Source organism: Chelonoidis abingdonii, chromosome 8 (assembly GCF_003597395.2).
Source record: "Chelonoidis abingdonii isolate Lonesome George chromosome 8, CheloAbing_2.0, whole genome shotgun sequence".
In the NCBI taxonomy this organism is placed as follows: Eukaryota; Metazoa; Chordata; order Testudines; family Testudinidae; genus Chelonoidis; species Chelonoidis abingdonii.
Genome location: NC_133776.1, coordinates 100,875,347 through 100,897,120, shown reverse-complemented (window position 1 = coordinate 100,897,120; position 21,774 = coordinate 100,875,347). Strand labels below are relative to the sequence as shown.

Here is a 21,774-nt window from a genome sequence, read left to right as displayed (position 1 = left end):
TGAAAGATGGAAGATGATGTCACTAACTACACATTGGATGTTCTCTGTATACCAGCCAGAGAATACTTAAAGTCTATATTTATAGCAGTAGCATTCTTATATGACAGTCTGTTAACTGATCTCTGTCTCTCCTCAGAGCTTTACTTTGATTTTACTACCATTCCAGTGTATACGACAGTAAAGATATATTTGTTCCTAGAATACTGATTTCCAAAAAGCTTCTAGACTGCATATCCTTCCCACTGTAGGGTAAAAAGTTTGTTTTGCAATTGCAGCAATCAACAGTTGCCAATCTGTATGGATTTGTTCAACTAAGTTTTCATTTAGAAAGAGAGTTCAAATAAGTTGTATAAATACTTCAGTTTTGTAGTCCTAAGCCAAAATTCATATAACAAAAAAAAGTCTATATAATATGCTTTCTATAATGCACATAAAAAGAAACTTTTCTATTCATATTCTTTTGCAAATAAACATACTTGCAACTCAAAAAGTCTGATCATCTTCTGAAAATCACTAGGTGATTTGGTCACAGTTTAGGGCAACTGCATCTGTATTCCCCCTCCATGGTCCAGCAAGGACACTTACTTTTAGACTTCTGGCTCCCAGCTGTCACCTCTCTTGGGTGGAGAGTATGTCTCTCTCCCTTCTGATTGGGGGCTGGACACTCCCAATAATAGATACGGAGGTGTCAATTCCAGGAGAGGCAAAGCTGCTTTTGTAATAAGCCAGCCACCCCCAGTCCCTATTCAAGCCCAAATTAATGGTGTTAAATTTGCAAATGAATTTTAGTTCTGCTGAATTGACACCTCCTCATCTGTTACTGGGAGTGGACTACAACCATCCTGATCAAATTGGCCCTGTCAGCACTGGTTCTCCACTTGTGAAGTAACTCCCTTCTCTTCATGTGTCATTATATAATGCCTGCATCTGTAACTTTCACTCCACGCATCTGAAGTGAGGTTTTTTACCCAAGAAATCTTATGCCCAAATAAATCTGTTAGTCTTTAAGTTGCTACTGGGACTCCTTGTTGTTTTTGTGGATACAGACTGACACGGCTACCCCCTGATACTTGATACCAGATACACTGAAGACCTAATCAGAATGCATTGCCATTTTCTGCATAAATGTGACAGCATACACAAAACACATTTCCATATTAAGAGTATAAATGAAGACTGATAAAATGACAGTGTCTTTCTTATCTTAGTGAGAAGTGAGATGGCCTCTGCTATCCTTTGAAATGAACATCAGGCAGGTATGAATGAGAGACATGTGAAGGCTAGTCTTGATTTTGATGGGACTAGCTAGCATCCTTCGAGCTAAACCAGCTGCACAAGTCTATTGCCCAACAGCATATGCTTCTGCTGCATGATTGGAGAGATTCTTGCTGAGGACTCGCTAAGGGGGCAGTGTGCTGCTGCTATCATTCAGAAAAACTTTGCAAATTGTGCTGCCAAAGTGCACAAGATAAACGGTTATCATGGCACATCAGCAATGACAGCAGCACAATGGCATCTCAAGAACATCAAGACATCACCACTAGGCATGCCAGGCCAAGATGTGACAGCATAGCCAGGCCAAGATGATGGCCCACAAGGGATTAGGACATAAACTGCGGCAATGGGGCCCGAGAGTGACAAAGGAAATGGACTGTGTTCAAAGTCCCTGTGGCAGGGCAGACTCTGGTGAGCTGATGCCACGCAGAACAAGGACCAGAGGAGGACAGTGTGCAAGGGACCTCCGGTGTGAGAGGAAGGGTTTGCCTGCCCTGAGCAGGTTCGAGGGCCCCTTTCCCAAAGCTGAATGGAGCATGACACCAGGTCAGTGGTTCCCCCATCTTTCATTAAGGCAACCCACCAGCTGCACTTTGCCTTGTTTTGCACCCCACCGTTACCCATTTACACCCTCTGCTCTGCTCCTGCCCAAAAGGGAAGCCCTGGGGAGCAAAGGGGCTGGACAGCTCACCCCCCCCTTTGCCCCACAGCAGCAGCGGGTCCCGCAGGGCTGCGCCCAGCTCCCTGCTCTAGGCCTCGCTGCCCAGTGGTTTGGTTTGGCCTGGCCACCCTCCCTCGTGCCCCAAGCAGCACCACAACATGCACTGGGTCACGCCTGGGGCAGCTGGCTGGGAAAGGGGCCCTGCTTGGGGGGGGCTCCCCCAGGAAAGCACGTACGCCTAGGCCCTGAGCTGGCTTGGGACCAATCTAGAACCTTCCCAGGCCCCGCCCTTGAGGAAAGGCGGCGCTAGGCCACGCCCCAGGCGGGAAAAGAAGCCACGGCCCGCCAGCTCCCCAGAAGGGGCCATCGCTCTCTCTGTGCCTCTCATTGGCCCGCAGCTGACCACGTGCTGGACCAGCCCTTGCCCGTTGGGCACGTCCATTCCCTACCCATACCCACCCACACTGTCTCAGAATGGTTCTTCCCATCCCGTCTCTTCCGGGGTGGGGCAGGCTGGCGGCAGAGAGGTCACTTCCGCTCTTGCGCATTGAGACCCGGGCCGGGCGGCAAATAAACAGGGCTCGGTGGGTAGCGGCTGCCTCCCTGAGGGGAGGCAGGGGCTCGTTGCTCGCGAGGCTTCGGAGCGATCCGCGGCGGCGGCGGCGCCGAGCCCCGCGTGCACGATGAGCGGCGGCGGCGGCGGCTCGGACGGGAACGAGGAGTTCTACCAGCAGCTGCGGCTCCAGCAGCTGTACGAGGCCCGCCGCAGCGGCGAGGGCGAGCCCGACCCCTTCACCTACGTGGACCCGGCGGATGGGACGGCCTACGAGTGGGACCGAGAAAAGAAGGCCTGGTTCCCTAAGGTAAGGCGGGCCGGGGGGCGGTGGCTCGCACTGGCCAGGGCCTCCCGGGGGGCGGGGCGCCGGGGCTGGGGCGTGAGGGTAGCAGCCGCTTCGGGTGCCCCTGGTTCCCTCTGTGTCTTTCCCGTTGGCTAATGCCGTTCGGGAGCGGGGCTCCAGGCCGGGCGCAGGGGCAGACACACCGGAGCCGCAGAGGGGCTGGCGTGTCACGGCGGAGGGGGCTGCTGCCTTTGCCGCACAAGAAAGCATTGGCCTTCTTTAGCTGCTATATCTTATTGCAAGATCATGTTTAATTTAGTCCTCCCTCGCCCCCAGGTGTCTCAGCATTTCTCTGTCACAGCTTTCTCTTGCCCGCGGTGCTGCCTGGTATAACATTAAGGGTGTTTGATATCTGGGTGATAACTAATATGCGGGGAGGGGGCGGCAAAAGGCTCTGAAAGTTCTTAGGGCTTCCTTGAAGTCTGCCTTTGCAGATGATTTTTGTTTCAGCATCAATCTGCAGCAGTGTTTTTACAAGTTTCAGAAATTTCTGGAGTAATACACATTTATTATATATTGTGGGATAAGCCTTCCCAAAGAGCTGTGGGAAGATAATATATGGAGATATACTTGTCTCATAGAACTGGAAGGGACCCTGAAAGGTCATTGTGTCCAGCCCACTGCCTTCACTCGCGGGACCAAGTACTGATTTTGCCCCACATCCCTAAGAGGCCCCCTCAAGGATTGAACTCACAACCCTGGGTTTTGATAGCATTAAGAGCTAATTAAATACAGGAGGAGTTAATCCTTGTGCCACCCAGTTATGAGAATAGCTCAGGTGACTGGCTGAATTCACACTTGATCAGAATTTCTGCTGCTGTACAGATGCAGACATTAGGGATAGGGGATTATATGGTGGGTCAGTAATTTGCAAGCAACTTCCCACCCTTTCATAGAGCACGCATATGGAGTTTTCTCCATAGTCATGACGTAACCATAGGTCTGTGTCTGAAGTCTGATATGCTTTCCCATTTTTTTGTGTGTGTGGATCATACCTAATCATTTTAAGTTTTTTGATTTCTTAAGAGATAAGTATATCTTCCAGTACTCTTTTGCTCATGGTTTGTGCTTTCCCTAAATGAACCTGATGACTAGATGTGCATTGAAATAATGATCTCTTAATGTTCCACCAGAACAGGATTCAGGGCCATTGGTAAGCTATTGTGTGAGAGCAGCAAAGAATTCTGTGGCACCTTATAGACTTTGGAGCATGAGCTTTCGTTTTAGTCTATAAGGTGCCACAGGACTCTTTGCTGCTTTTACAGATCCAGACTAACATGCCTACTCCTCTGATAATTGTGTGAGAATTTGTACTTGCCTGTGCTGGGGAGAGAGGATTTAGGTTTTTAATGTTTTGATTGGAACCTTTCACAGCTTGAAAATTCACTCTTGGAGTACAGTAGCTGCTATTATGTTCATGGCTGGTATTATAATGAAGTTGTCCGCTTAATATTCCAGAAGATCAGTCCTAGCAACAGTTGTTTTCCTTTTATCTTCCTGGTTTGGATAATATGTCTCAGCTGGCCTTGGGTAAATGGAATATCAAATATATTAATATTCCACTGAGATTTTTTATTAATAATCCCTTTAACAAAAATTGTTTTGCACTAGCAACCAGTCCAGTTTCAAGAAATAAAACAAAGTTGGTAATGTATTCAGAAGTAATTTTAAGTTCATTTTGTTGGAACATTTTTCTTCCCACTCAAATCTAAAAATTATGCTGCTGCAGGACAACTGGTTAGAGGTATTGATTCATTACGTTATTTGATAAACAAAACTCTTAACTATTCACTGAAAAATTCAAAACAATTTTAAAAAACACTTTAAGATAAAATTCAGCACCCGTGAAAGTCATGAGCTGTTGAGATTGGCTGGAGCCAAATATAGTGCGGATAACCGTAATGTGAGAGGGGTACAAGTGGGTTTTTTACCCATGAAACCATATTCCCAAATAAATCTGTTAGTCTTTGTGAACGAGGAGTCTCGTGACACATTAATATAAGATTCTTCAAAGGTCAATGCATCCCTCCTAAATTAGGCCTGGGCCTTTTTAGATGGACAGACTTTCTATTGTGTAACCAAACTCTTGCACTTGTGATATACTAGTGATTTCTAAACACTGGAATTTAGTGTTATATGGTTCTGCAGCAATTTGGCAAATTACTAAACTCCAGAAGACTTTATATTAAGATTAATTCTGTGTTGGAGAAAGATGACTGTCATTGACAATTTCCTACTGTATTTTCCACTACATGCATCCGATGAAGTGGGCTGTAGCCCTTGAAAGCTTATGCTCAAATAAATTTGTTAGTCTCTGAGGTGACACAAGTACTCCTGTTCTTTTTGTGGATACAGACTAACACTGTTGCTACTCTGAAAATTGACAATTCTGCATCTCTTTCTTTACCATAGGCATGTCCTTGTTAAGATAAGAGTTTTCCAAACAAAACCTTTATGTTGAGACCCAAATAATCTATATAAAAGTTCAGGTAGGCTGTAGTGATTTAATTAGTTACCAGTTATCATGCAAGCATGAAGTTATTCAGAATCCCTACTATCTCACTTTTGTATTTTTGAACACAGATGAAACTTCTAACATATAGGTTAGTTCAGGAAAACCTAACCTTTTCTTACAAAGCTGAGTTCTCATCTTTGAAGAGGCTGTCTGAAAAGTTAACCATATTGACAGTGGAAAAGTTGGTTTAAACAATGAGAGGTTGTAACCATTTTGTGACACTAAAATGTCAAACTAAACTTCAACTAGTATGTTTTCTTATCCTGTTACAACTATACAGTACTGCAAATGGTTTGTAAAAACCTTGTACTAATACTTGTCTAGCAACAAATAAGATATTGTAAGTTTTGCTTCTAATTTAATATAGTAAATTTTTGTGTGAAAGACAAATTTAGACACTGCTCATACACTCTACAGGGAGGTTTGGTTGGGAGGGAAATAGCTAACATTTGGGTAATAGTCTTAGCCAAAGATTATGATCTTTGACTTAATCGTGTATTAGTGCATATTGCCTATACTAAGATTTACACTATCTATTAACATCAATTGGTCTTGTTTGAAAATCTTTCTTCAAGAAGACAGAGGTCCCCATTGTCAGTCAATTTAATAGTCAGTTATAGAAAAAAGTTACTGAATAGCGTGTGCAGACTTCTCAGTATGGCTTTACTAATATCTGGTATTTGTAAATTTTCAACTGCAGTGTCCATTTGGTCTTTATATTGTCCTCTGTAGGTGAAGGCATCTGGATTACTGTTTTCGTAGTTATCTTCAGAAATTCACCACCAGTAAACTTGTAATTGTGCCCTGGGGTTTATCTTTGAACTCTATTATAGATTAATATCTAACATTCCTTTTCTAGGTGACTGAAGACTTCCTGGCAACATATCATGCTAACTATGGCTTCCCTACAGATAGTTTAGACAGTTCCTCTGCTTCAAAGACTGAAAGTAAGCCAGCTGTGGATTCTAGGACAGCAGGACCACAGCAGTCGACAAATAAAAAAGCATCCCAACAAACAGATTCTAAACAAAAAGGAGAAAAAAGAAAACTTGATGCAGGTAAGGGTCTCCATTTTGCATAAGCTGGAAAATGTACAATATTTAAGAAAAAATGAGCAAATCTAATTGTGCATTAGTATTATGCACAGTACAGATGCTCAGGCATCTGTTCTGAAAATTCTTGAAACACTTCTGAAATTGCATAGCACTTACTAGGTTCTAGAAACCTATATTTCTAATATGAAATATCATCAAATTACTAACAGTGTTCTGAGCTCTCTAGGGTTAAGTGGAAGCTTCTTGGAAATTTAGTTAGTGAAATTGGTAAATGAGAGCTTAATGTTTAAAATCCTGTTCTAGGGGTTTAGCACAACTTTTACAATTATGATTCTGTTTTTAGGATGGTTTCATGTTGAAGACGACAAAAACACAAATGTGTATGTGACGGGTAAGTCATCACTTTTTTTTAAATATAGTGCCAAAGGTGTGTTAAGCAATTTATATAAATAAGTCTGCTCCAGAACACTTAATAGTGTGGATCTCATTTTAGGACATTGTCTCACTGATTGACTCCCTCTTCTCACCTTCATAATTGCACAGCCTACTTATGCTCACATTTATGATTGTATAACATCCCTATGACAACTACAGCAGTTGCTGAGATGGAAAAGTAGTACTAGGAAAGTGTTGAATAAATTTACCTATTTAAATACAATTTAGCTGGCTGAAACCGGGGGAGAGAGCCCAGTGTGGCCAGCCAGTACTCCAAGAACCACCAGCAAGTGCTTCGTAGGTTGCGGTGGTACATGGACACAATTCATGAATCATTGATCTAGACCAGTAGTTCTCAACCGGGGGTCCCTAGAGGACTGTGAACAGATTTCAGGACATCTGCCAATTAGGGCCAGCATTAGACTCACTGGGGTCCTCAGCAGAAAGCCAAGTCCCACTGCATGAGGATGAAGCCAAAGTCTGAGCAATGCAGCTTTGCGGGGGGCCCTGTGGCAGAGGGCCCTAGGCAGTTACCCTGCTTGCTGCTCTCTAAAACTGGCACAGCTGGGCTGTGGAGTTTTTATAGTATGTTGGGGGTGGGGGGCCCAGAAAGAAAAAGGTTGAGAACCTCTGGTCTAGACTAGGACAAGATAATGTTTACACCCCTCTGAGCCAATGGAGGCAAAAAACAGAATAAATAGGGGAAGGAAAGACAATTTTACAGCAATACAGTATTTGTGAAACTACATTATATCTTTTGCACCTTCTCATGCTTGTTCTTAGCCCAAAGATGAATTTGTTTGAAAAGGTAATACAACTGCCTGTTTTTTGAGTTACATGAGCACAAGAAAAACATACCGTGAAGCAGCATATCTTAAAACATGGAACTCTCCTTTCTCTAGGCTTAGCTACCTCAGGAATTTTTCATAATTTAAAAATATTTCAAATGCTGTTTTTCTTCTGCTCAAATAACTCATTTGTTTAAAAAAATTCAAACTTTGGTATGTACAAAGCCTTAAATGAAGGCATGTGGTACTAAATTAGAAAAAATAGTAAAAATGGCCAATGTGTCGGATATGCAGTGTCTAACTTTGTCCCAGTTAAGGTGTAGATACCTAAATGTGTGCACCATGAAAAAAACTGTGCATTGGTTAATACAGGGGTAGGCAACCTATGGCACGGGTACCGAAGGCGGCACGCAAGCTGATTTTTCAATGGCACTCACACTGCCCGGGTCCTGGCCACCAGTCTGGGGGGCTCTGCATTTTAATCTAATTTTCAGTGAAGCTTCTAAAACATTTTAAAAACCTTATTTACTTTACATACAACAATAGTTTAGTTATATATTATAGACTTATAGAAAGATCTTCTAAAAATGTTAAAGTGTATTACTGGCATGCGAAACCTTAAATAAGAAAGAATAAATGAAGACTCGGCACACCACTTCTGAAAGGTTGCCAACCCCTAGGTTAATATATTTATATGCACATTGGTTAATGTGTTTGCTGTGTCATTGTTTTGGGATATTAAGGAAACTAAGTCCAAAAACACTTAATGCAACAGAGAATTTTCTGAGTTTTCTGATCTGTGGATGTAGTTAATGGTTACTACAGAAACCATAACATTTCCACAATTCACTTGCTTAAAAAGCAAAAAGATTACCAAACATTCAATTAACAGGAAATAAAACATTCTCAAAACTAAATTAGTTAACAAAAATAAATTTATTTTTGTGCATGTAAAATCTTACCCAGAACATTGCACTGACAGGTATTTTTCATTTTATGATTGATTCATTCTTGTTTCCTCTTGGTGGTGGTGGAAAAAGTGGATTTGGAATTCACTATATAAATACATTCTAGATTTATATGGTTGAATTTACTTTGCAGGTTTGCCTCCAGACATTACAAAGGATGAGTTTATACAAGTTATGTCAAAGTGTGGTATCATTATGCGAGATCCTCAGACAGAAGAACATAAAATTAAACTTTATAAAGACAAGCAAGGAAATCTTAAGGGAGATGGCCTCTGTTGTTATCTCAAGGTCAGTAGTGTACTCAGCGTAATATTACTTTTTTTTTTTTTGTTGGCTCTGCTTCACGACAAAGTAGTTCTTTATTGTCAGATATGAAAGGCTGCAACTTTTCTCCGACATGGAGAGCTCTCTCTAGCTCAAAAGCTTCTCTCTTTCACCAACAGAAGTTGGTCAAATAAAAGATACTACCTCACTCACCGTCTCTCTCTAATATCCTGGGACCAGCTTGGCTACAACACTTTTCTGACACTTACCAACCACTGTTGGTTTTTATTAGATGTTGCTGATAGAGGGCTCTGAGTGGGCATTTTGATGCCTTAAAATGACCACTGATCATAAAGTTGTTCACAATCTTTACCTTCTTCCCTCACAGTCCATTGTATGCACCTATTTTCACTCATTTTACTTAATTGCAAGCGCTTTGGGTTAGGGACCATCTTTTGTTATGTCTGTACAGTGTCTTCCCCAGCAGGATTCTATGCACTACAAATATTAAATAATTAATACACGGGGGCAGAATTCAGAAAAGCTGCATCACAACATTATGGCCATAGTATTGTCACGATAGTTTTTCTGAATTCTGTTAATGATTTGTATTTTCAGAATGCAGGCTGCAAAACACTGACTGAGGTATTTAACCATGAGGATCTTTCCAACTGACTTTCAAGGAGGCTTAAGCTCCTGAGTCTATCCCTTTTGAAAGTGGAACTTAGGTCTTTTTGAAAATTTTATCTCTTTAAATTTTTCCCTATAATTATTATAGCTCACTGGAACTGTCATAGTTCAGTTTTTAGAAACAATTGGAATGAAGAGAAGTGGTGACTTGGTGAACTGCAGTTGAGGGGGGGAGGGTGAGTCTGTTAAGTACACTGGTGAAATGTGTTTTTTTTGGGCCAGAGTCAAGCAATACTAAAAGTGTAGCCCCTTTTTTAACATTAATTTTTGTAAACCAGTTCAAGCTTTGGTTGTAGAGGAATTCATTTTTAATTTTTTAATCAAACCCTTCTCATTTATATGCTTGTTTTAAGGCTTACTATAGTTTGATTTATCTCCAAATAGCGAGAATCAGTTGAGCTTGCATTAAGACTTCTGGATGAGGATGATATTAGAGGCTACAAATTGCACGTTGAAGTAGCAAAGTTTCAACTAAAGGGGGAGTATGATGCAAGCAAAAAGAAGAAGAAATGCAAAGACTACAAGAAGAGGCTGTCTCAACAACAAAAGTTTGTAACTTCTTTCAGTAAAATGTTTTTTCTAAATGTCTTAGCTAAAACAGTTTTTCATAGTCATTTATTCAATGTTATACCACCCATGAAAGATCAAAGATTAGGTTTAGAGTTATTTCATTGGGATGGGTGAGGAATATAAATTAAATGCTGGCAACTTGAAAGTCCCTTGGATTGTCATGTTTGGTTGGAGTCCATAGAAAACCAAAGACTTCCATTACTTTCTTCTGGACGGAGTGTTACAGCTGAGAGGCAGAAAGTGTTGGTGTGTGGTTTTATTTCTTTAAACGTGATGGAAGTTTCTCTTCCTGAGTTATTGAATCTACAGAACCCGTAGAGTCACTTTAATCTCTTGTGATTAACGTTGATCCTGTAAGGAGACAGGACTGTTTAGCTTCCTGTATGTTACTGTTAGTTAAATTTAATAATTGCATTACACATACAATTCTAAAGCAGTTAGCATGAAGTTCCAATTAGTAAATGAACAAGTACACTGCTTTCTATTTTTGCCTGTTTATACACGGACATCTGCCTTAGGCATTCAAATGTTTTTATTTTTAAAAATTTCTTATGTGGAGGTGAACTACCTTTTGGGGAATCTTTCGATGTTTGTTGTACTTTAAAGCTGGTATTCTATTAACGTTTCTTTTAAGTGAGTCGTAGTCTGAACTGTAACATTAGATGACTTCAAATATTTTGTCCTAAATTGTTCAAAGTACTTAATAGCCCAGTTATATGTCTCTGCCTCCTTTTCTTATCCCATGTTCAGCTGCAGCCTACAGAATATTTCTGAATGTTCACTGACTGCTGAAGTTAAATTTGGCTTGTCTCTGTATTATGACATTCTTATGCATGTTTATGGTATTTGAAGTTGTTTTGCTAGAGGACAGTGATTAACTTGCTGATCACCTTTCTATTCTGTTTTCTAGAACATTTTAAATAATTCTTTAGAACCAAAGTAGCTATCACTACTGAAATCTGTATGTCAAATTAATAATTTTTTTCAACAAATACTTGTAGAACCTGAAGAAAGGTGCAACAATGTCTTACTATTGCTTCATTTCATTAGACAGTTGGATTGGAGGCCTGAGAAGAAGGATGGTACAGCTCGAAAGCGACATGAGCGTGTTGTTATCATCAGGAACATGTTCCACCCAAAGGATTTTGAGGTAGGAAAAACTAAATAATAGGTGAAGCTGGTAGTGCAGCAATAGACAACATCATCCATCATTTACCATTATAAGACCCTGTTTTCAGTTGCTTATAACATTGCCAAACGTTAACTTTTCAGGCAAAAATCTTCCATGCCAAGTGTCTGCCTCAGCCTGAATGTTTTTGAAAATTTCAGCTAATATGGTTCATCTACTTCCAAGAACAAAGCTAGGGAAAATATTGCCTTGCCCATGTGTGGTTTTTCTGTTTGTTTTTGTTTTAAAAACCTTAGCATCTTCCTTGAGAAGCTCGAATGCCTCCATGGTTTGTAGCAGGGGCTTGAAATTTGGCTCTGTGTGTCTCGCTGCTATCATAGATGCCATTGGCCATCCCCATGGAAATTCTTGAAAATATGGCCAAGTTAAAATATGAAAATTTATACTTTGCACATGCTCAATAGAAACTTGTTATTTTGGTAGCAAATACTCTGAAGATACCATCTGCGCTGAGCATGCTTCATCCCAGGGCTGCTGGAGCTAAGTAGGACTTGCCCTGCAATTGTTGGTTCTGGTTGCTCGAGGTTGTTGTGGCACCAGCTGGTGTCTTCCCACACACAACCAGCAGGGGACACAGGACACCCTGCCATCAGCCCCTGCTGCCCTCCCTTTCTCTGCACAGCTGTCTATCCCCTGCAAGCAGCAGCTGGCCCAGCTTGCCTGCTGCTGTGGTCCTAATGCTGGGGAAAGCAGGATTCCACGTTAATGTTTTGATTCTGTGATTCCCTCAGAGTATTCTCACAGCTGCCTCTCCCCACAGACCAAGGAGATCCACTTCCCCCCCTTGTATCCAGGCACAGTGTTTGCTGCTGAGAGCTGGCCTGCTCAGCTGGATAGTAGCTATGTGAGCTCTCCACGCTGAGCAGTTTCAGAACTTCCTGGAGTTTTGCAAGGGGAAGGGCGCATGCATGTGCAGCTGGATGCAGGGCACCAGAGTTCAAAACAGCAAGCAGAGCAGTCTCAGTGGGAATTGTGAAATACCTCCTGGAGGCCAGTTACGCAACATAATGAAAGCAGTGTCTACACTGATGTTTCGTCAATCTAACTTTGCTGCCAAAAGCTCTGCATCTCTTCTTGAGGTGGTTTTATTTTGAGAAGCACTGTAGCCTGTACACCTCCACTGTTTCGTTGTCAAAAGCTGCCTTTTTGCTGACAAAACTATCATGTAGAAAAGGCCTTAGTTCAACCCACATTCACGAAAAATAACTTTTCTTCACTTTTTCTTTTCCATAAGCTTATGCTATCTGTGAATTTATGGTATGAAGACACACACATTTATACATGCTGATAAATTCTCTCAACCTTCAGGCTTGGGCAGGATTAGTCTAATGGCAGTAATTGCTCTGCTAAAACAAAGGCTGTAGGAACATTGACAGATTGGAGAAAGGTGAGAATGTTTTAATTCAGAAATTGTCTCCTGAAATGCCAGACAAATTTATGGCTCTCTCCAATGAACTCTGAAAACCTAGAGGTATGTGCTCCAGTTTTCAAAATATATTTTGTCCATTACAACAGTACTTTATATCCCTTTAATGAGGAGCACCATGTATTTAAGACCTGTATTTTAAAAATCTCACTGAACTATCCTAATTTTAGTTTAGGATTCAAAATTAAATTTGTTTCCATGCCAAATTCCAAAACTATCCCTGTGTACCATGGAGAACCCATTCCACAAATACAGTAGTGGTATTACATTTCCTCCAGTAGGTTTGAGGTAAAAAAATAATTAAAACTAAACTGTGGCATTGGACTGAAAGCAGTCTTGACTCTCACTGTTGTAATCTTGACAACAGCATGCAGTTTTTTGGTTGCCATTGGCAACTGAGTGGGAGGCAGAAGGAAAGTGGGTTTTCCCTTTTCCCCAGTAAAATAAAGAAAATTACCCCTACAAAAAATAAGTTGTCCAAAAGAACACATGCCAGTAATGTTGATTTGGCTGCTAGCATAAATCCCTTAAAGTACTGAGGATTTTAAGTTCTAACACGTAATATCACTTGATTCAGTGGATGAAGGGAAATAGGGAGATTTAATGTTTGCAGTTTAGTAAACTTAGGTAGATTCTTATACTCTTAAATCAAAATGGCTTGGTTGAAAAACCATCACATGGGTTCAAAACTGGCTGAGGTCCTGTCTTCGCTGCTAGGTAGTGCTTTTTTAGCCTCTCAGTAACTAACATTTGTGGTAAACTAGGTGAGGTCAGTACTATACCACTGTGTTGACATCACCTGGTTTACCTTGCAGTAAAACTAAAGTGCAAAGTCATCGTTGTGTTTACACCCTGAGAACTAATTTGCAAGTTACCTTGTGGTAAAAATCTCACCTTTTTAGCTGTGAAGACAAGGCCTGAAAGACCATACACAAAGGACAGTGATAAACAGCAGTGCATCTTGATGGAAAGATCTAATGGAATGCCAAAGGGATGGGTGGCAAATGTAATCTAATTAAACATCTTGATTTGGAAGAGGGAGTAAACAATATTAAAGAAGCTCAAAAATGATATTAAAGTAGGAGACATTGCAAATACTAACAGAAAACACTGAGTGTAGGAAGGAGCAGAAAATTAGAAAGTCAGATTTTGGTTTGGAAAAAACAGTCCAAAATTTGAGAAAAAATGTGAAAAGGAATGCTGCAAGTGCATAAATCGGGTCTGAGTTTGCCATGTGATCTCTTAAGTAGTATAGTTCATAGTGGCTGGAGTAGTTTTGTTTGCACTGGTAGCTGTATTGGTCCCAGGCTATAGGTAAGCTCAAAAGCTTGTCTCTTTCGGCAACAGAAGTTGATCCAATAGAAGATATCATCTCACCCACCTTGTCTTTCTAAATGTTTTGGGCATGTTCAGAAACATTGCACCATGCATTAGGAAGGTAATACGTATTCTTCATATTGCTGGGGTTTGGCCACAATAGGATGTGTACACTTCATTTGGGGATAGTTTGACATGGTCTCTTAAGAATAGGAGGCTGCCTGATAAGAGTGGTTTCTTGAATAATTTCACTATTTTCTAGAAAATAGATTTCTAGAAATGTATTTTTAAGTAGCTTTAGGTGTTCCTAGCAATGGGGCTTTTATTGTATCCTATTTCAATCAAGAAGTTTCCCTGATACCAATACTAAATTTTCCTTTATCCACGATATTATCCCATTTCACAATACTAAATCTCACTCATTCCTCAGAGGGTTTCTTTCTAATTGCTTGTAGATTTATGCTTCCACCACACATTTAGTCTGAGCTGAGCAGTAACTGAGAGGCAGGACCTGACAATGCTCCTTTTTAAAGCACGTAGAGTAGTACACTGGGAGTGGAAAAGGACAGTCAGAAGTTCTTGGGATTGAGATGTCATCACAATTTTAGTAAAACCAGAGATGTGTAGACTGGCTTTAATACCAAAATAATCTCAAAAGTGAGTATGTCTGGTCACATTAAAGCCCTTCAGTGCCTCCCTGGTCACTTTTGTTCAGAAAAAAATATATCTGAACTTCCTCTATGTCATAAAACTTTCTTGGGAGATGGTGTCTGGAAAAGAATGCAGTATTTGATTCCTAGAGGTTGACTTCTGCTACTACTGTGAGTGGTCACTTAAACTGTTTCTTATGTTTGGAACAAAGCTTCATGCTTATTTCCAGGGCTCTGGAGTGGAATCTGGAGCTGGAGCACGGACCAGTAGGTTTTTGCCCGGAGCTGGAGCGGAGCAGTTCAAAAATATGATTGCTCCAAATCTCTGCTTATTTCTTAATATTTTGGATTGTCATTATTTTGCAACATACTATATAAGGGAAAGTACCCGGTGTTTTTCCTGTATAATACATTGCCACTATTAATCCTTTAAACTGTAGGACATAAGAGTTTAAATTCCAGTCTGCAGCTTATACACATTTAAGGGAATTTTCAGCTTTATTTTTTGTTTAAAAAGCTTATTTTTACAACAAATCCATCTACTTATGTATTTCTTTACAGGAAGATCCTTTAGTACTGAATGAGATTAGGGAAGACCTGCGGACAGAATGTGAAAAGTTTGGAGAAGTAAAGAAGGTTCTTATATTTGATGTAGGTATTTTCTATTATGTTGCATGGTCATAATTACTGTACCTTCTCAAAACAAATATACAAGATGTTCATGCTCCTTTAAAATATAAGATTTCTGGTTCTCTGAAATTTGTTTTTCATGCAATCTTAATTTCATTTTTCAAATTTTCAGTTCTTGAATTTAATTCAGAATTTCTTCCCATTTTAACAAAAATGAGGTTAAACTGCATATTCCAGCGCCCCCTCTGTCTAGATGCAATATTCAGCTTCTACAACAGATTTGGGGAAAGATTCATTAGAAGTTGAAAAGCATGCACCCATGAAAATGCAAATAGCTAAATTCAACTTTTTTTTTAAACACTGGACTGTGTACAAAAAGATTTGAAGGAGCTTTCTTTAAAACCTAAAGCTGAAAACCATAATTGTGAAGTACTAAAGATGGTGCTGCTTCAAAATCTGAAAAGAATGGAAGGATATGTATTGTAAAAGTATATGCACATGAACAAGCTTGTACATATCTGCATATAAAACTGTACCTGATCTCTTACAAGGGCAGAGTAAAGATCTTTGGAACAAAATTTAATTCCTGTTTAGAGATGTATATCATAGGGTTTTGTCTTTTTCTTACAGCGACACCCAGATGGTGTGGCGTCTGTTTCATTTAAAGAACCAGAGGAAGCTGATCTGTGCATACAAGCTCTCAGTGGAAGGTGGTTTGGTGGTCGTCAGCTAAGTGCTGAAACATGGGATGGTACAACAGATTATCAAGTAATCCTTACTGTTTTTTTAAACAAAATTTTAATTTCTAAAAATTCTTTAACTATGAATCAATTTAATTTTAAAAATAGAGGAAACAAAATCCTAAATTTAAATAAAATTAGGAATTTAAATGTTCTTTTCAAAGAACAAATATTAAGCCTGGCTTAGCTGCAGATGCTAGTTATTTGGGATCCTAGCAGGCCTATTTTTTGCTCTATTAAAAATTGTATTTAATCCAATTTTCAAAGGCCCCAATTATCTTAATTGTACACTGAAGGTAAATTGTTCAGTTATTCATTGCTGTACAAACATTAACAACTAGCACAATGGGCCTTGACTGAAGTGAAACCTCATGGTATTAATGCAGTCAATGCTGATTATAATAAAGTAGCTGTTGCATAGTTTTAACAAGTGTAAACTACTAATTTTTTTTACACTAAGTGAAAGGTTGGATTTCTGTAGTAATTTTAATTAAGGTTTATTTATACACAGGTGGAAGAGACCTCAAGAGAAAGAGAGGAAAGGCTCAAGCTGTGGGGGTCATTTTTAGGAGAGTCTGATGTAGAGAAACAGAAAACTGCAGCTGCTTCAAATTCTGCAGCGAGTAGAGTGAAACTGCCTGAAGATCAGCCTTCAAAAGATAATGGCACATCTAAAGGTGATGTGAATGCCGAAGCTCATAACAGAGAGGATAATGGTGAAGGCATTAATGAAGATGGCACTGCATCAACAGACAGCAGCCTTGCAGGCAGTGATGATGAAACAGATACATAACATCTCTATTTTATGAAAGCATGCTTTTTAGGGTGATGTTTGGATTTCTCTTATCCTGTGCTTCAGGGTGACTACAGACAGTGTTCATGTGTTTATATGCATATTTGATGTCATCAGCTTGTGCTTTGAAATTTTTATTAAAAGCAGTAGTTAATGAAGATCTTAAAGTTCATATTAATTGGCTATTGTTCAAGCAAAATATCTCAAGTTGCCAAGAGCACAGCAGAACTAACCAGGCTTCTTATGTCATATATTTGCTTGTCAGTGTTTAAATTATATAAATGTGAAGTGTATGTGAACTCCAGAGTTTGAACAATTTAACATAATCTAAAAACATTTTAGTAATACACAAAGATATTAAAGTTGATTTTAATGTTTGCTTTAGTTTCCCTACACTTTTGGAACTTGATATCTTCCTATTAAAGTAACTGGCTTGAGCACTTTTGACAGTTTTACAGAACAGTTGTTGCAGAAAGGCCCAGTACATTCACCCTGTACATGCGTTGCCATATTAGACATTTTAAATAGCAGATCATGGAGCATGAAATTGTTGGTCAGTCTACAAAACTGAAAATCTTGCCATAGCCTACACGGAACCACAGATACGTGAGAAGATACTTTAAAATCAGAATGTTCAGTACAGAGGGGGTTTCATGTCCTCCTTGAATCTTCCATTGATGTAAACAAGTTGTGAGTATTTGGAGGAGATTAGCACCCATAAACTCTTCAACACCAGAACACTATGTAAATAAAGCTGACCTCTAATCTTCAATTTAAATTCAGATGGTAGAATGAAGTATTTCCATATGCAGAAAGCATGTAAAAATTATACATTGACCATAAGGCTTTTGGGGTTCTTTTGCCTTAAATCTAAGAAATGCTTTTTCTCTCTTTGGTAGGGTGGGGAGTCAGTATGAACCATATTCTTTTTTGAGATTGATGCTTTTGGTTTAGTTCACAGCCTGAGGGGCCCCTTCCACCAAAGACTTCATAACATTTAAAATATTTTAACCTTTAATCCCAAGGTTGTCTCACACACTACGAATATTGGGGAATATATTTTTCAAAAATTAGCTGCCCTTTCATATTTATATTTTCTTGTTTTACTAGCCATTAAATTGACAAACATTTTTGTTCAATTAGGCAAAGATTTTCAAAACAATGCCTAAAGTTAGCCGCCTTAATTAGATGTGTAAAGTAGTTTGAAGTTCAAAAGTGACTTTAGTGGATCAGCTTGGATGCTGAGCACTTTTGAACAACATTACTTTAGGCACCCTCTTTAAAAATGTTGGCCCTAGTTCCTCAGCATATCTGTTTAAGATTTGGAACTTGCTCTGGATTATTTGTTCATTTGAGGATACCTTTTAAACTTCCAACTGGAATTGTGGATTCTTTTGAAAAAAAAAAAGATAGTTGTGAAAGATTATGGTTGTTAGTGCTCGTGTTTCCAACAGGAAGCACTCAATTTTGATAGAGGACCTTGGTTGTCCTTAATTTGTACTGTACTTACCTTTGATTTTTTTGAAATTGTCTGGAAAACTACACTGTAGCTAGGTTTTTTTTTTGGTAATCAGTGTGTTTATGTAGGTTATGGCAATAAATTTGTATAAAATAATACTTGCCATTGTGGTTGCATTTTATTTCCTTATGAGCAACCTAGATAACAGAATAGTAGTTAAGATCATCAGACTTGTAACTCCTCATTGTATTAAATTGATGGATACTTTAATTATAAACTAGTGTGACAATTTAATTTTAAATAAAACACCCTTTAGTGATTTTTTTAAAGTTGATTATGCCCTTGAGAGGAAACCACTGAATTCTCACTATCTCAGTAGATTCTTTTCCCATCTTTGAGCACATCATGAATTATAAACCTTAGCAAAATAAATGCTTCTGATGTGTTTAAGGATTCTGTATTGGCTAGCATATAATTATGGATAGTGTCAAATTCAAATTATCTCTAGCCCATATAGTTCTAAACGTTTCTGCTGGTACAGTATGTACTTAACCATTCTCATGATTACAAACGTGAATACTTAAAGCTTGTGTGTGCAACATGCAGCTTAATACCATGGGCATTGTTTTCAGTGCTTCTCTGTTCTAGCTCCCAAACTCTAGGCTTTGGACCTGTCAAGCTGGCATGCTTTGTTAGATTTCTAGAGGTCCTAATTAATTATATAAAACATTCTGGGCAGTTCAATGTACCAATTAAAAAGGGGAATTGAAGTTGCTGTAGAGAATGCTTAAATGAATATTTTACAGTACTACAATGCTTTATCAGTTAGTGTCAAATCAAATATAATTTAGTATTGACTATTTAACAGTGCTTAAAAACCCATGTAAAACTAAGGAATTGATGTATGTACAGTAACTTCCCTCTCAGTTGATTTAAAATTTGATTGGCTTGCCTACCTACTGAAATTTTTTTGAGTGGGGTAAGTTTTAAATTTTCCTCATTTCAGACTGGAAACAAAGCAACAACAAAAACTAAACAAAACTACTGGCATTTTGAAGAAATTTCTAAGAACATAAAAATTATTTTCATGACACTGCCTGAAATTCTGAACCATTTGTTTCTGCTTCTAGCCAAACAGCGGTCTACGATGAGATCTTAACATTGAAGTTGGTACATCTCTCTTCACCTTCCTTTTATGCTTTGACAGTAAAATAGGGAAAATATTTTTTCTAAAAGCAGCAGCTTATCCATGAACTATATAAGAATTGTGATAATGATTGGAGAACAAATGGGGAGACAATGACTGTTTCCAGTTGGGTGTTTATATAAATAGTGGTTTTAAGTTAGAATACTTTTCCCTTTTTATTGTATACAATAATTATGAAAAATTTCATAATTCATTAGCTTATAGGGGAAATTACAGTCTGCCATCTGGTTATAGTGAATCACGATCACAAAACATGAATTTGAAGCACATGGTTATGAATTCTAATATTACAGTACAATAAATTAGTGGATAGTGTGGAATTCTTAACTCTGATCTGTGAATGTATTATTGTTTAATAATTTTTTTAGATGTCTAGTAAGTGTTTTTATGCCAAGTGACTCTAGTAATAAACGTCTGAAATTCAATTCTACCCCCAAAATAGTTTTACATGGGTACAGTCCAAAAGTAGCAGAAAACTTGAGTCTTGTCACATGGCCTGAGACTTACAAAACTCTCACATAACCAGTCCCACTGAAGTAGACTGCTCTTGTGAGTAGTTTTATAGGATTGAGTCTGTGATCCCCTCAATTCAGTAAAGATGGCAAGATCAGGATTCAATATGGGTTTCTAGTTTTCCTTATGTTTCATTCCAAAGTGCTGTCAATATACTGCATGCTTTCAGACCCTACCTTAAACCTTAGCTTTTGAAAGCCGTTTTCCTAATCTGATGTGTGCTGTTTCTGCCTGGATACCTTTATGAAGTTGTTACAGTTAGCAGAAAAAACAGGTCTTGCAGAAGTGAACATTTCAAGAAGTTACCCCTCTCCCCCCCCCCACCCTTTTTTTTTAATATATATATTATAATGTCTTATGAAAAGGCCAACTGTTTCTGGTCTAGCAGTAAATTGGAATGATTTGTCAGTAATCAATGTAGCTCAAATTCAAAGACCTGCTTTCTGAAGATCTTGCTCATAGATTTAGATAGTGGCAAAGCACTGAGTGTATTTAAAAGAATTTAAATACAAAGGGGGGGAATATTAAATAGTTTGCACTTATATAAAGTGTGGATAATATTGTCAAGTTCAAAATAATGAATAGATTAGTACTGAATGGCCAAATCATACTGATCTGTCATTTTATAATTGAATAATAGTCTAATGATTCATAGATGCTTATGTGCATAAGAGGTGGTAAAACTAAACCAATTAAGTACTATGCAAAGATTAGACTGGAAAAGGGGAAAAAAGCTGCAAAGGAGCAGGTTTAAGTGTTTTTCACATTGCATGTACGTGTCTGAAGAGAGGAGGTGTAGGGATAGTTTAGTTTCATTTTGCATCAAAATGTTTGTTGCTCCTGCTGACTTTCACTTTTAAAATACAGCTGGATATACTTAACTCTTAACTGAATTTCAATCCTTAATATGTTTCATTTTGTACAGGGATTGCAATTTGCTTAAAATCATTCATGTATTAAATGCAGTGCATTTTGACCTAAAAACTTGTCCCAGATTTCATTCACAAGGCTAAACTATTTAACTTTCTGAATATTTAGTCCCAGTTCACTAAAGTGTACAGGAATTAGATGCTTCATAAAACTACACTGACCTTTGAATAGTACAATGAAGCAGTATCCACTTCTTAAACTCTATATTGCAACCTGACTAAAGTCTTTCTAAGATATCACATCGCTTTAGATTTTTCATTGGAGTCAGTTATTTTTTTTCTGAATTTGAGAATACGCTTACTATGACAAATTAAATTTTGTATATTAAGGAAGTTGTGTTAAATTGATGTGAGTGTGCTGGATTATGCAGGGCTTGAAGTTTTTGGTATTAAGGTATTTTGAAAGTGCTATCAAATATGGTTATAGAAATAAAATGGCTTTCACAGCTAGTGTTACAATTTTTGCACTGACCCATTATGTAATACTACTGTAGTAATGTAAGATTCTTTCAATAAATTGAGTTTTTCTAATTGGCTTTTCCCTTAGAGTGAAATTGAATTTACCATTTAAAATTCTTTCTGAAGTACTTTTTTAAAAAAACATTCCTTCATACTTATAATTTCTAGCCCGGTGACAGAATCGAAGAAGCTCTTGATTTGTTGAATTTTTTTTTTTTGTTTCTTAAAGGGGTTGTGTTTTATACTACCTTTTTAATAAACAAACTTATAAACAAGCCAGTCTTTGCTTCTCTGATCAGTGTTTTTAGGCTAATTCCTCATTTGATCTGTAAGTTTTTTGTT

General features: G+C 38.6%; 1 protein-coding gene across 1 annotated transcript; it reads left to right on the top strand.

Moving 5' to 3' along the window:
• The first annotated feature begins 2,412 nt into the window (after positions 1-2,412).
• HTATSF1 (HIV-1 Tat specific factor 1) lies at positions 2,413-21,707 on the top strand. Its single transcript, XM_032773188.2, has 9 exons — positions 2,413-2,799; positions 6,210-6,408; positions 6,749-6,796; positions 8,730-8,884; positions 9,935-10,098; positions 11,171-11,270; positions 15,264-15,353; positions 15,963-16,100; positions 16,584-21,707. The coding sequence occupies exons 1-9, from the start codon at positions 2,620-2,622 to the stop codon at positions 16,863-16,865; spliced, it is 1,356 nt and encodes a 451-aa protein (XP_032629079.1). The 5' UTR covers positions 2,413-2,619; the 3' UTR covers positions 16,866-21,707.
• Positions 21,708-21,774: the final 67 nt, after the last annotated feature.